The following is a 15,058-nucleotide window of genomic DNA, read 5'->3' as shown; positions in this document are numbered from 1 at the left end:
AAAAAAAAAAAAAAAAAGTTCAAGCTGAACACCATTAGAGTGGCTAAAAATCTAGTGACAACACCAAATGCTGGTGAAATCCTGCTGGAGCAACAAGACTTCTCTCTTACTGCTGGTGGGAATATACAACGGTACAGCCACTTTGGAAGACCATTGGGCTATTTCTTACCAAGTTAAACATATAGGCTTATCATACAATCCAGCAATTGTGTTCTTATGTATTTACCCAAATAAGCTGAAGATTTATCCAATAAGCTGAAATCTTAGAATATAAGAGTAATTATCTACCATTATTTAAACTAACTTAGGTAATGGCTCCAATTGGAGCTTATGTTCCAGACGGAGTGTATTTCATGGAACAAATCAACATAGCCCCAGGCAATTAAAAGTATGCAGCTTTTGACATGAAAATGCCTTTTTCTCCAAATCAGTTTGCAAGGACAATCAGAAGTAGTTTGCTTTTAACTGGCCTGGCATGACTAACAGTAACTTTACAAATACTGCCTCAAGGCTGTGTCAACTCTCCTGCTTTCTGACATAATATACTCAGCAGAGATCTTAATCAACTTGATATTCCACACAGCATATCAGTCCACTACAGTGACACTACAGATGACATCATGCTAATTGTTTCTGAGGAGCAGGAAGTAGCAAGTACTTTAGATGTCTTAGTAAACACATGTGAACTCCGGATTGAAGATAAACCCCACAAAAATTAAGGAGGTTCCCACCTCAGTGAAACTTCTTGGAGTCAAACTGTCCAGAACATGTTGAGATCTCCTTTTTAGGATGAAAGAAAAACTGCTGTCCCTTGAACTGTCTTCGGCTGGGAAAAAGCATAACTCTTGGTGGGCTTTTTTGGATTCTGAATTCAATATATACTCTATTTGAGTGTGCTAGTGTAACCCATTTATTGACAACCTGAAAAAGGACCACTATGGATTCAAGACCTTTCAGAAATGAATATTTAAATCATTCCCTATCAGATAAAGAACCTCAACCAACTCAAGTCCTGACTGAGCATAAAGAAAACATAAAATGGGTAGAGGAAGAAGAGAGTTACAAGTATCAACTACTATCTTGTGACCAATTAGAAGGATTATAGAAACTATGTGTATTTTCTTCCTTATTTTTCTTCTCCTTTCTCCTTCCCTTGTTTAGTGCCATATGCTATACACAGACTAAACTTCAAGTGAACTCAATTTCATTTAATATTCTATCAGTTCTGTGAAACAGTTATCTTGGTTTTGTAAGATAAGTAAATTAAATTTGAAAGAGGTTAAACAAACTGAAGCCAGGATCTCAGAGAGACAGGTGTACTCCCATGTTTATTACAACATTATTCACAATATCTAAAACAGGGAAGCAAAGTAAGTATCCAACAATGAATGATGGATAAAGAAAATATGGTATTTACATACAATGGGATATTACCCAACTTTAAAAAAGAAGGTAAATTGTATTGTTTCCAACAACATAGATGATTATGCTAACATAAGTAAGCCAGATGCAGAACAAATCCTAGAGGATGCCACTTATATGAGAAACTAAAATAGTCAAACTCATAGAAGCAGAGACAAGAATGGGGTTACTGATGTGGAGTAAAAAAGCAAAAAAAAAAAAAAATTAAATCTCCTTACAATTTACAGCCCATCAACAAGTATTTGATATAGGCAAAGTGACCGTTCTCCAGGAACTCAACTGCTTCACCATTAATACTTTGCTAAAGGCAAAAGACAACTTTAGCTTAACATTAGCTAGACCTCCAGGATCCTATAAAAATCCCTTTGGAAACTTCCTTTATCTCTACCCTGACCCAAGATATATGTTAGCAATCATCCTCCAAGCATATGGTCCACTGATATTCACCTGAAGCATCTCATGACTGAGGTTTTACTAGACAGTAGTAAATGGAGTTTTCCTAACACCTGCTAGTCCCTCAGGGTCCTGGAAACCTTGCTTGCAAGCTCCTTAGAGACTCAGGCTAACCCAACCCCCTCCCAACTTGAAAATATAAAATTAACCATTCTTCACAACCGCAGTACAGCTCTTTCTGCCCACAGGTCCTGTCCCTGTGCTTTAATAAAACTACCCTTTTTGCACCAAAGATGTCTCAAGAATTCTTTCTTGTTTGCTCCTGAACCCCAATATTTCACATCTGTTACCAGAGGTTCAGGAGTGGGGAGAATTGAGAAGGTAATGGTCAAAGGGTACAAAGCTTCAGTTATGTAAAATGAGTAAGTCTTAGAGTTCTACTGTGTACCACAGGGTCTATAGTTAACAATACTATAATGTATACTTCAAAATTTGTTAAAAAGATGTATATTAAGTGTTCTTATCACCAAAAAAAGGAAAATGAGAAAAAAAAGAAGAGGAAACTTTCCAAGTTTATGGCACTGATTATGCTGTTTCTCTGGTCATATACTTACCTCCAAACTCATCAAGTTATTTACATTGAACTTGGTTTTTTGTATGTCAATCATATCTCAAAGTGGTTTTTTAATGACTAAAGAAAATTAAATAGCTTGCTTATAGTCACACAGCTCACAAAGAAAAACTAAAATATGAACCCAACTCTGACTCCAAAACTCATAATGAGACAATGACATTAAGGAACTGGAAATAAAGAATGGTGTGGGAAGGCAGATGATTTATTTTTTACTTTATTTAAAATCAAATAATTGACATACAGCATATTATTAGTTTCAGGGGTAGAGTTTAGTGATTCATCAGTTGCATACAACACCCAGTGCTTTTTACATCACGTGCCCTCCTTAATAATGCTCAACACCCAGTTACCCCATTTCCCCCTACCCACCTCCCCTCCAGCAACCGTCACAATTTGTTTCCTATAGTTAAGAGTCTCTTATGGTTTGTCTCCCTCGCTGATATCGGTGGTTCAGCTGATTTAAAGATGCTTATTTGGGAAGCTCTGGGCTTTCAGAGTAAGCTCCTCTGTACCAGGTGCTAAGATACTGTCCCAGCTGCATGCCCTCCCTGCTGTTATCAGCCCTGTGATGCTCTGCAAACCACTTTGTCGGGCTTTGCCACTAGGGGGTGACAGAGGAAAGCTGCAAAGCTGAAGAGGAAGAAGGCACGTGCTCCTTCCTTTTTGCTTCCTTCTGCTTAATTGGGACTTCCTGAATGCTGACAATTCCCAGGAGTCTCTCCCAGTAATACCTGTTCACTCCAGCAGCCCCAGATCCTTCCCCAAAAAGCACCTAAATCCAGTCTGCAATATTCTCAACACTTGGAGAAACTGCCTCACAGCACACCCCACTCAAAGTCACCAGCTAGCCAGTTTTCCTGAAACATCTGATTCTCAGGACAACCCCCTCTCTAAATTTCTAAGTGTTAATTCCCTCCCTTTTCCCTTGAAAGAAAATATCTTTCCCAGGGTTTTCTGTAGTTCCTACATTTGTAACATCTCAGTATCCCCTTTTAACCCTTTCATTTTTTTAAGAGCTTAGTTTTAAAGTCTCCATATACAACTCACTTGATTCAAATAATGGGTGTGGTTCTTGTTTCATTTTTTTTTTAAGATTTTTATTTATTTATTTGACAGAGATCACAAGTAGGCAGAGAGGCAGGCAGAGAAAGAGGGATAAGCAGGCTCCCCGCTGAGCAGAGAGCCCAATGTGGGGATCAATCCCAGGACCCTGAGACCATGACCTGAGCCGAAGGCAGAGGCTTAACCCACTGAGCCATCCAGGTGCCCCGCGGTTCTTGTTTCTTGAAGGGACCCTTACTGTTACGCTCTTATTGCCTTTAAAAATTTAGTTTATCTACTGAACCATTTGTTCAGACTTCCCATCTAACTTTGGCTAATCCTGGGAACTAACTATGAAACAAGTAAGACTCTGAGTTTTGGGGCACCTGGGTGGCTCAGTGGGTTAAAGCCTCTACCTTCGGCTCAGGTCATGATCTCATGATCTCAGAGTCCTGGGATCGAGCCCCGTAATGGGCTCTCTGCTCGTCAGGGGGCCTGCTTCCTCCTCTCTCTCTGCCTGCCTCTCTGTCAACTTGTGATCTCTATCTGTCAAATAAATAAATAAATAAAAATCTTAAAGAAAAAAAAAAAAAACTCTGAGCTTTGGCGGTGGCAGCCAGAGAATTACATTATAGGCCTGACAAATTCTGACTGAGGAACAAGAAAGACTACTCAGGACCATTTAGCTCTGTAGTTAAGAAAGCTCTACCATGTCTATAAAAATCTTCTATGCAAAGTGGGCTGTGCCATGGAGACCTGACAGCAGGTGGCCCTTTGTTAATTACTGACTTATCCCCAAAACCATAACAACCATGATGGAAAGCAGGTTTCTCTGCTTTCCATCATGGTTGTTCTATTAAACACTAATAGGCAAACTTAGTTTTAAAAGTCCAAGAATACAAAGGGATTTTGAGAAACTGAAGGGAGAAAATGCTGAATCATCACATCAACCGAAGCATGAAAGCCTTGGGTGAGCCTGGGGATTTGAAAGTTAAGTAAAAGTGTTCTCGTGAGATTGAGAGAGACTAATCCAAAGCACCAAATATTTGTTCATATTGGGGCTCTTCATTTTTTTTTAAGATTTTTCAATACAGTATTTATCTTCGATGGAAGAGACAAACTAAATCTTTTCTAAAAATGATGGGAGGAATCTTGGTTTGAATGGAGCCAGAATAAAGTAAAGATAGTATTCATTTGTTCAAAAGATCAGACCTGTAGGCCTGCAGAAAAGATCCTAGTAGGTTTATAACATTGTGGGATGGAGAAGCGAAGGAACACAGGATTTTCAGAGACTCTGAGGTGGTAAGCCATGAAAAAGTTTGAGAAGAATCAAGATGACAGAGGTTTATGTAGAGTAACAGCCGGAAGATCTCCAAACAGGAGAAATTCATGGTTCTCCCCTAGAGGGCATCATGGGGGAGGCAGGAGATAATATAATGAATCCTAAAGATAGAATTCAGGAAACTCTGAGTTTGGCATTTTGAAACTTCACCCCAACACTTACTGTTTTATTGAACAGAAGAGGCAAAAATGAGAGAGAAGCAAACAGAGGTTAAGAACAGAAATTCATGTGAACCAGAGGTTGAAACTGGAAGTAAGCCAAACAAATACCTTGTTATATTGTATTTGAGTATAGACTGTACACTTTGATCACTCTAAAGACCTTTTTAACTGTAGGAAGGAACAAAAAAAGGAATCAGAAGACCTAAGATGAAAATCACAAATCTACCCAGTTACATCTTGCCTATCAAATAGGGGTTCCAATATCTCAGTGTCCCTGTATCAAATAAGTTTAACCCACTTATTAAGTGGCTTGATTATGTATTAGTATACAGTGATTAAGAACACAGACTCTGGAGTCAGATAGCCAGACATTATTAAGCCACTGTGTGGCTCAGTGGGTTAAGCCCCTGCCTTCAGCTCAGGTCATGGTCTCAGGGTCCTGGAATCGAGGCCCACATTGGGCTCTCTGCTCAGTGGGGAGCCTGCTTCCTCCTCTCTCTCTGCCTGCCTCTCTGCCTACTTGTGACCTCTCTCTTTCTCTCTGTCAAATAAATAAATTAGTTTTAAAAAATAAGTTTATCAATAGTAATATGCTTGGCATTTAAAAAAAAATAATTTTTCTCTTCCTCCTCTCCATTCAATTGTATATCTTCAGGAGCACAAAACCCTACTACTAGAAGGTTAACAATACTCAAATACACAAGAGTAGAGGATAAAGTTGAGAAAACTAGGAAGAAAGCTGTCCAGGGTGATGTTTTACTCCATTTGGGTGGTTGCTCCTTCTTTATCCAACTCATCTGCACTCAGAAAAATCAAAACACTCAATACTTGCAGGAATTTTTTCCCACAGATGATGGTCCTCTCCTTCTTTTCACGTACTTCTTCCCAACTGACCAAGAAGCCAAATTTCTACTGATGAATGCTGACTAACTATGATTTTAAGCTGTCCTAATACATCATGGTTCTCCAGTTAAAATTTCAAACTGGGGACACCTGGGTGGCTCAGTGGGATGGGCCTCTGCCTTCGGCTCAGGTCATGATCTCAGGGTCCTGGGATCAAGCCATGCATCAGGCTCTCTGCTCAGTGAGGAGCCTGCTTTCCCCTCTCTCTCTCTGCCTGCCTCTCTGCCTACTTGTGATCTCTGTCAAATAAATAAAGTCTTAAAAAAATTTTTTCAGGAGCACCTGGGTGGCTCAGTGGGTTAAGCCACTGCCTTCAGCTCAGGTCATGATCTCAAGGTCCTAGGTTCGAGCCCCGCATCCGGCTCTCTGCTCAGCAGAGAGTCTGCCTCCCCCACCTCTCTGCCTGCCTCTCTGCCTACTTGTGATCTCTGTCAAGTAAAAAAATAAAATCTTAAAAATTTTTTTTTCAAACTGAATTTCAATGTGAATTGCATCATTTCCCATAAACCATAGATATTACTGAGGAATTCAGAATGGAGAAATCCATACTCAAGCTGACAGAGCTGTGCTTCTGTCCCTTCTAAATAATAAATCTTACTGAGGGCTTGCAAGAACTACCTCCACAAAATGGCAACAAGGCAGAAGGTATTAGAGAAGGAGACACTGCTTCCCAGTAGCTTCACAGGGTTCCAGCAAAGCAAGGTGGAGGGCCACTAGGCCTTCCTTTGGAGAGGTGGAGCTCCTACTGGTTGCAAAGTTATAGTGAAGACTGAACAGGCAGAAGACTTTTCAGACACTGAGAGACAGGAAAGCTAAACTCCTAGGATTTACCCCAGACCACCTCGCTGTTAAATAGAACACTTGTAAATGATGGGAAAAGAACTCTAGCTCCCCTTCATGTAATTAATAACTACCCTTTATTTAGAACCATTTATTGAGCACTCGCTATGTTCCAGACACCATGTTAAACATTCTTAGTGCATTATTTACTTTATTCCTTAAACATTCTAGTGATGTGGTATTTTACAAATGGGGAGATTAATGAAGTAATTTCCCTGCTTTAGAAAAACATGCCAGTGGCTTTCAATGGTCTAACTACTTTACTTTTGTTCAAACTCCTCAGCCTGTGAGTCAAGACTCTCCATCTAGCTTTTACCTTCCAAGACTCTTTTCCAGACACAGTATACTATTCACTGCTTCCTAATGACAATTGGTTCTTTTCCATATCCGTGCCTTTACTGCAGCTGCTCACTACAATTGGAATGACCTTCCTACTCTGCTTTGTCTTCAAGTCCTGTGTGCCCAAAGAACTCCAGAAGAAACTAAACCACCTGAAAGTACAACTGTGTCCTGCTCATTCCTAAGTCCCCTCAGTCTCCTACCACAGTGCAAGGCAAATAGCAGGGGCTCAACAAAGACTGGCTAAAATAAACTAAATTACATATTTTTCTCCTCAAAAATATAACAGCCAACAATGGAGAGATTATGTATTAGTATACAGTGATTAAGAACACAGACTCTGGAGTCAGGTAGCCAGGATTCAAATCCCAACTCCACTATTTACCAGTTGCTGACTTTGAGTAACTTATTTATTCTCGCTATGCCTCAGTTTCCCTCATCTGTAAAACAGAGGATATCTTTAATACCAACCACAAGGGGCTGCTGTAAGAATTAAATGACATAATACATGCAAACATAGAACCATATCTGCTACATAGTGAATGCTATATAAGGGTTTGCTGTTATTATACAATCAGCTGCATATTATAGTAAACTAACAACTCAAAATGTATTTTAAAGTCATCATGCCAGTTATTTAAATACATTAACATTTAATTATCTTAATTTTAAAAAATTTCAGCCACTTACAGGAATTCTTTGGAAATATAGTAGCTATTTAATTCAACCCAGTAATCAGATTTGTCTAACTAATCAATGAGAAACATTTGATTCAAAATAAAATTATTTGATATAACTATTGTTAGCAAATAATTCCAGGGAATAAAAACCCGATGTTTACTATAAAATAATTATGTTTAACTATCTCAATACTAGATTTCACACAGTGAACAGCCAAAAATTTAATTTTCTCAATGCCTGTCATACATTAGGCATCCAAATTTTATTAAACATCCGTTTTCCCAACCAGGTTAATTTTACTTAACACATATAATTTATACCTTCCTTAACTGTGTATAATTTCCTGTTACTACTGCACATTCTACAGCCCACAGTAACACACGAGAACTAACCCTCCAAGAAAAACAGGCAGCACTGCCAGTGAGCAGAAGCTGGGTGAAACGTGCATGTGCCGTGTGGCTGAGTCCCGCGAAACCTGCTCTGGCATGTTGCAGCAGGATCATACATGTCCATGGGACACAGGGTGGAAGGGCTCACTCACCCCTCCCTTTAAGCCAGTATCCGCTGTCTTCAAGTCTCAAAACATTATTTCCATTTAAAAGAAATCCAGTCGGCACAGGCTAATAAGCTAGCAAGCCTTGATTCTGTCTTGGCTATAACCACACACTAGAAAATATCTGGAAAAAGCCCCCAAAGTCCACCACTTAACCCAAACCCAGAATCCTTTGCCTGCCTGCTCAGCAAAGAATAAAGTGAACATCATGCAATGAAAGGACGATGTCTGTAGCCATCCTGATGCCAGCTATTTGCTATCCCCAAATGATATCATAAAGGAATTCATCAGAAATTGAAAAGATCATGCAATTCAGAAAACAAAGACCAAATGTTTTTACTTACAGGCATTTTTATTAGGATGACAAACTGAAAAGGCTCCTATAGCCTGCTTTTGTGAAGGGATGAAGTGCTCCATCAGGCTTAAAGAAAATTGAGTTGCCTCGAAGTGTGAAATCTCCCCACAGTGACATTCCTGCTGACTCGGGAGGTGCTGTCATGGGAGGGTTTTCCCGACAGCACCCAGGAAATTCAGGATGTTGGTAAGGCACACAGAGGCTCACAAAAAACTGTGACTAACACACATAAAAGTGACCTTTCATCCCAGGCCAAGAACTTCGCAGTAAGCACATTCTGCTTCTGGGTGTTGGGGCCTCTTGTGTCTTCAGCCCTTCTCCCTCTCAAGGGCTTCAGACTGCTTACCTTGCAGGTCCCACACTGACCTCATCATCCACCTCTTCCCAGTGCCCCAGATGGCAGCTCTGTGGCTCAGTTCCCCTCTCACCTATGAGTAAATCTGAGATCTAAATATGGTCGTTGGTCTCTCTCTCCACACATCTTCCTGATGAGCACAACCTACCATCTCTACTTTCAAAATGTCTCTCCAACTCTTCCACCTCTTACCAGTTCCTCCACCACTGGTACCAAAGCTCATCCTCTCACCTGGACCATGGATTGTTCTGCCTGTTTTCACTCTGGTCCTGGAGCACCTACCTTTCCCCAGAACATAACACATGCTTTCACCCCCTGCTGCAAAGCACCCAGTGCATTCTCAGTGCCTTTAGAATAAAAGCTAAACTGTGTTGAACCCACAAAAATCCTACATGGCCTGGCATCTGCCTACCTCCGTGAGCCTCACGCACTTTCACACTCATCTTTTTTTTTTTTTTTTTTTAAAGATTCTATTTATTTATTTGACAGAGAGAGATCACAAGTAGGCAGAGAGTCAGGCAGAGAGAGAGAGAGGGGAGAAAGCAGGCTCCCTGCTGAGCAGAGAGCCCGATGTGGGGCTCGATCCCAGGACCCTGGGATCATGACCTGAGCCGAAGGCAGAGGCTTTAACCCACTGAGCCACCCAGGCGCCCCAGCACACTCATCTTTTGCCGCACGCACACCAGCCACCTGGCAAGGGCTGTCACTGACCGCCCTGACCTCCAACCACTCTATCACTTCACCCTGTTTCATTTTCTCCTGGCACTTGTCATTTGTCATGGTTACTCCTTCATTTTTTTATTGTTGTTTTCCCCTACTAGAATGAACACCTGGGTAACAAGGACTTTATCTGGCCTGTTAACACCTGTATGCACAGCACCTACCACAGTGCTGGGTGATCTGCTGAATGATTTAATTAAAAAAAAATGAATGAACACAATTTACAGTTATGTAAATTTAATTCCAGAAAAATGCTGATTTTTATTAATAAGTGTGAGGAACTGCTATTAGACAAGGTGCCACTCACTACCCGTATTACTTTAAATCATTATTTAATATCCTCACTCTCAGTTTTGTCTTCTGGGAAGCAAGTAGAGTAACAGTCCTGGTCTTATAGGGTTGTAAGAAATAAGGAAGAAAATGTGCATAAAATACTATGTATTATGCCTGGCATATGGTATATATGTTCAATAATTGTTACCTATTAGCCGAGGATAAGATGACCATATTGTAGTCATCTTAAAAACAAGAATATTAGTTTTGTTGTGGAAACTGCTAAGCCACCAGTGGTCCCCAGGAAATTGAATAATCTGACGAGAAATCCCAGATATATCCCCTCTTCTCTATGATACCCTGTAAGACATAAACCACACCCTCCTCAATACCCCCATAGGACACCCAAATAGCTTCCCATCTACTGTCCCTGCCTTCAAATTATCTCCTTTCTACCGCTAGCATTTTGGTTAAGAAAACAGGCTTTCAAATCAACTCCCCTTTTTTATGGTCTCAAGCACTTCAATAACCTGATCCCACTCATCTTATATCAACTTCTCTTAGGGTTGTCTAGTCAGAACAACACCCCCACCCCACCCCCATCCACCAAGAGGAAATCTGTAGAGTGGCTGAGAGTGCACAACCTGGAGCCAGACTGCTTGACTTAAAATGCCAGCTCCATCACCTACTCACTGACTAGTTACTTAGCCTGTCTACGGCCCAGGTTCCTCATCTGGGAAGTGGCAGAGATGGCAACTCTGCCTGGCTCATAAGCCTGGGGTGAGAACTGTGTAACACACGTTAAGCACCCAGCACAAGGCCTAATACTTAGTAAGTGACGATGTTGCTGAACTTCTACTCAAAAACTAGTCATCTTTCTAAAAACAAATCCACACATGCCCCATATCTGTTCAAAATCTTTAATTAACGTCTATTGCCAAGAGGACGAAGTTCAAAATCCTGAGTGGAGCCTACTAAAACAAATTTTTCCTACTGTGGCCCTAACCCACCTTTCCAACTCCATCTCCCACTGCTCCTCCTCCACAGCCTCCCTGAGTAAAGGAGATCAGGAGTCCATGCTTTGTGCTTCCCCCAGTCAACCCTGTTGCCATCCCATGAACGCTCCGCCGCATTTTGTTTCCTTGATTTACTTGCTGAAATTCCCTTCCTATTCCTTCCTACCTGCTAAGCTCCTCATCATGCTTCGATACCCACACAATTGTTCTCTTTTCATGAAGCACTTCCTGAATTTTCCATGTAGAGTCAGTGGTACCTCCTTCTAAATTCCCACACCTCACCCAAAACACCTGAATGTACAACCCCGTTGTCATTTACCAGTTTAATTCTCTGTGTCTCTTCTCTACCACTTCAAGGGCAGGCACATATTTGCTTCTTTTTTATGCAATGTCTGACTTGCAATAGGTGTTCGACCAATGAGGGTTTGACTGAACAAGAGATATCTGTGGGAGGAATGAGGATGACAAGCAAAATTCTAGCAGAGGAATCCAAAACCACAAAATCATTCTAGTAGTGAAAAGATAGCTAAAATGAAAAGTTTTAATGTAAAGCAGCTTTTGGATCCATCGTCTTGTTGATTTTGGCTTCTGACATCTTTATGTTGTACAATTTTCTACTTATTTTTTTAAAGCCTGAGCCATTTTATATGCAGATGGGTCAAGAAAACATATTCTTTAAGACTTTCAAAGTAAAATATTTCCTGAAGGTTTACTAGTTTGGTACTTTTCCTACTCCAAAGCAATTCTAAAACATCACAGTAAGCTTTATACCTTTATTTAATTAAATAATACGATCGCTAAGTCTTTAGTAGTTTAGATGTGACTTTGAAATCTCCCAAGTGTGCTCCATAGAACACTAACTTATGAAGCTAACTTATGGAAACAAAAAAAATGATTCCATGGCCAAGCAAGTTTGGAGAAAAATACATGTTACGTCTCTTTATTGGAAAGTCACAGAGCACTTTTGCATATTAAAGGCTCTGGAAGGTCCACCAATGAAGAACTCTATTTCCCAAATGTATTTACCAGAGAACCCTTTAATGGTTGCTTCAAACATGTGTTCATGGAACTCATTTTAGAAATACTGTTTAGTCTCTAAATGGCCCCATATGACTGTTCTTTGGGTTACGAATAATCCTAGTTCATAACATTGTTGGATGGAGTTTTAAAGGGCATCTGTCACTGTACAGTTCCTGACTCTCATCTGCCTGTCCCTGACAAGTTATTGTTCACGGCACACATGGAGGGAATGAAAAGAAAATGATTTTTACAGCTAAGGAAGTGTTTCTTTACACAGAATCAGAATCTCCTTCTCTACAGATCCCAACTGTTCATTTTAATTCAGCTTGTCAGAGCCATGAAGAATAAATCTAAGACCCTTAGCGCTTTTTCAGCCAGAAGACCTGGATTATCCCATAGAATCTTTGGTTGCTGGAAGACTAGCAATCAAAAAGCCTACTTATCTCCTTATCTGAAAAACAGACAAAAGAAATGTGGGGATGATTTGCAGATACCTAGCATACCAGGCCATCACTAATGATGTATAATGATTAGAGGTTAATGACTCGGTGCCTTTGAAGACTGAAATGAAGTGTCCTTAAAGTGACAAAGAGCCAACATGAAGAGTCCTAATTTGACAACAAAACAACCTAAACCCCTTTTATAAGGTAAAGAATGTGTCTCAGGTAATAAACACTTAAGTAATTAGACGGTTTTAATGGTGATAGCTATAAACTGAAACACGGAAAAAAAATCGTGGTAATAGGCTGATGCCCAGGGAGGTGAGTATAAAAGAGCCAAGGCAGAAGAGAGAAGCATTGAGACACCAACAGACTTCTCTTCTCAACCCAACAAGAACCCAATTCCTGATACCATGGCTTGCTGTGTTCCCTGCTGCTGCAGCGTCCCCACCGGCCCCGCCACCACCATCTGCTCCTCTGACAAATGCTGCCGGTGTGGAGTCTGCCTGCCCAGCACCTGCCCTCATGACATCAGCCTTCTCCAGCCCACCTGCTGCGACACCTGTCCCCCACCCTGCTGTGAGCCTGACACCTATGTACCCACTTGCTGGCTGCTCAATTCTTCCTACCCAACTCCTGGAATGAGTGGGATCAACCTGACCACCTACGTGCAGCCTGGCTGTCAGAGCCCCTGTGAGCCCTGCTAAGCAACCCTATCTCTGCATAGGTCAGTGATGTGGGGCTCATCATCTGACCTTCAACCCCTGCTACCACCTACATCAGGCTAAATCAATCCCAAGTCCCTGGGCCATGTTTTCATGAATTCACTCAACTTCTTCTCTCCTCCTTTGAGTGGAGTTAAAGACCTTCTTTCTCTCTTTTAGGCCATTTCATGGCTCTTTGAGAAATAACTATTTTGACTATTCCTTAATAAACTTTATTCTGGCTTAGCAAATGTTGCTTTGTGATGATTTATTCTCGTGTTTCCTCTCAGGGAAAGTGGAATGCCTACCTAAACCTGAACAGCAATTCATCGTATCCAAGATTTATCTCAGCAGAAGGAGAGCATGTGTGGTGGAATCATTGAAAAATTAGATACTGGCTCTTTGTCATGGGTTGAAAAGTGAAAAATTCACTAGGTTATCTTGTAGGATCTTTTTACTCAATAGGTATTTTTTGAAGACAACCACTATGCCAAGCCCTATCCTGGAACCTGGAGATTAAATGAATAAAACATTTAAAAAACATATTAAATTTCCACTGACCCTGAAATTGATTTTTCTTTCTTCCCTAGGTGACTAAACAAACTGGCCACTTTGTAGAAATAATTTTGATTCCCTTAGTTATAGCCATCAGCAAAATTCCAAGCTCAAAATGCAATGTAATTTGGGGAAGACCAAATACCCATTTCTTCGTATATGCTATCTTCTAGAAAAATCAATTCTGAATATTAGCATTTATTGGTTATTCCTTGATCCCTCAAATGAGGCTTGGTTTACATAAGTCAGAATTCTCCTCAGAAGTTTATTAGTCCAAGTGTCATATAATATCATGTTGTTAAAATGAACTAAAAATATCAGACTGTAGTGCAGTATTCTCCAAACACAAGAAACAGGCACACAATTCTGGAAGCGAAAACACACAGTTCCTCTTAGAACAAAACTTTGGTGATGACCATTAATTCATCTCCATAGTTGTCCTGTAAAATTCCAACTGTGCAAGATTTTTAAAGAAAATACCCAAACTGTAATCTCATATATTTTCTTGGACTTGTCTTGGAACTTTGGGCTATGCACTTCCTCTCAGCCTCAGTTTCCTTGTTATCATAGCAGAAATGATACTCTTATCCCTGCTTATGTTTCAGGATTATTGTGAGAATCAAACAACCCAAAGTGTTGACAGCCCCACTCTGGATGGTGAGAGACACTTGGCATTATTGCCACACAAGGATTCCCAGCTTCCTCACCAAAAGGCACCCCCTTATTTCTAGAAAAACATTATTTTTCCCATGTATCTTTGTAAAATAATTCATTGCTTCCTTCATGTTTGTTCAAAATACATTTATAAGCATCAGTGAGAATTTTAGGATTAATATACCCAAGTTACCTCTATTTTTTAGTCAAAAGCAAATCAGTCTGACATTTTCATACATGCTTGTAAGGGATAAATATTTAGACTTTATTTTTAATACTGAAAATAAGTCTGAGTGTCCCAGTACTACCTCTGTGGACCTTTAGGCAATCAAAGACCCTTGGCTCTAGTTAAAAATGCCCCAGATGGAACCCAGGAAAGTTGTGGCTCTGCGCTTGAGCTGCCTCTGCGGCCCTGAGCTGGTCACTGGAGCTCTGTGCATCTTAAATCAATTAAAAGGGTTGGTTGACCAGAAGCTCTCTGGGACACTTTCAGCTTTAAAATTCTATGGCTCTAAATCATCCAGAAGCATTTTAAGTAAAAGTATTCCATGCCACTAACCAACTCCACCCCACTTTATCACTTTTGCTACTTTCATTCATTATAGCTAACATGTGGTGAATATCTACCAGGCATTCTAATTTATGTTTCATGGGCAT

General features: G+C 40.4%; 1 protein-coding gene across 1 annotated transcript; it reads left to right on the top strand.

Annotated features, from left to right (window-relative positions):
• The first annotated feature begins 12,860 nt into the window (after positions 1-12,860).
• LOC116875946 (keratin-associated protein 3-1) lies at positions 12,861-13,195 on the top strand. Its single transcript, XM_032871788.1, has one exon. It carries the CDS (start codon positions 12,902-12,904, stop codon positions 13,193-13,195), a length of 294 nt encoding a protein of 97 aa, XP_032727679.1. The 5' UTR covers positions 12,861-12,901.
• The last annotated feature ends 1,863 nt before the right edge of the window (positions 13,196-15,058 follow it).

This window comes from Lontra canadensis, unplaced genomic scaffold (genome assembly GCF_010015895.1).
Source record: "Lontra canadensis isolate GAN:19392208 unplaced genomic scaffold, GSC_riverotter_1.0 scaffold43, whole genome shotgun sequence".
NCBI lineage: Eukaryota > Metazoa > Chordata > Mammalia > Carnivora > Mustelidae > Lontra > Lontra canadensis.
The sequence above is the reverse complement of the archived record's forward strand: the minus strand, read 5'-3'. Positions and strand labels throughout refer to the sequence as shown.

Excerpts from the sequence above, each read along its gene's own strand:
- LOC116875946 (XM_032871788.1), top strand. The coding sequence starts at position 12,902 with ATGGCTTGCTGTGTTCCCTGCTGCTGCAGCGTCCCCACCGGCCCCGCC.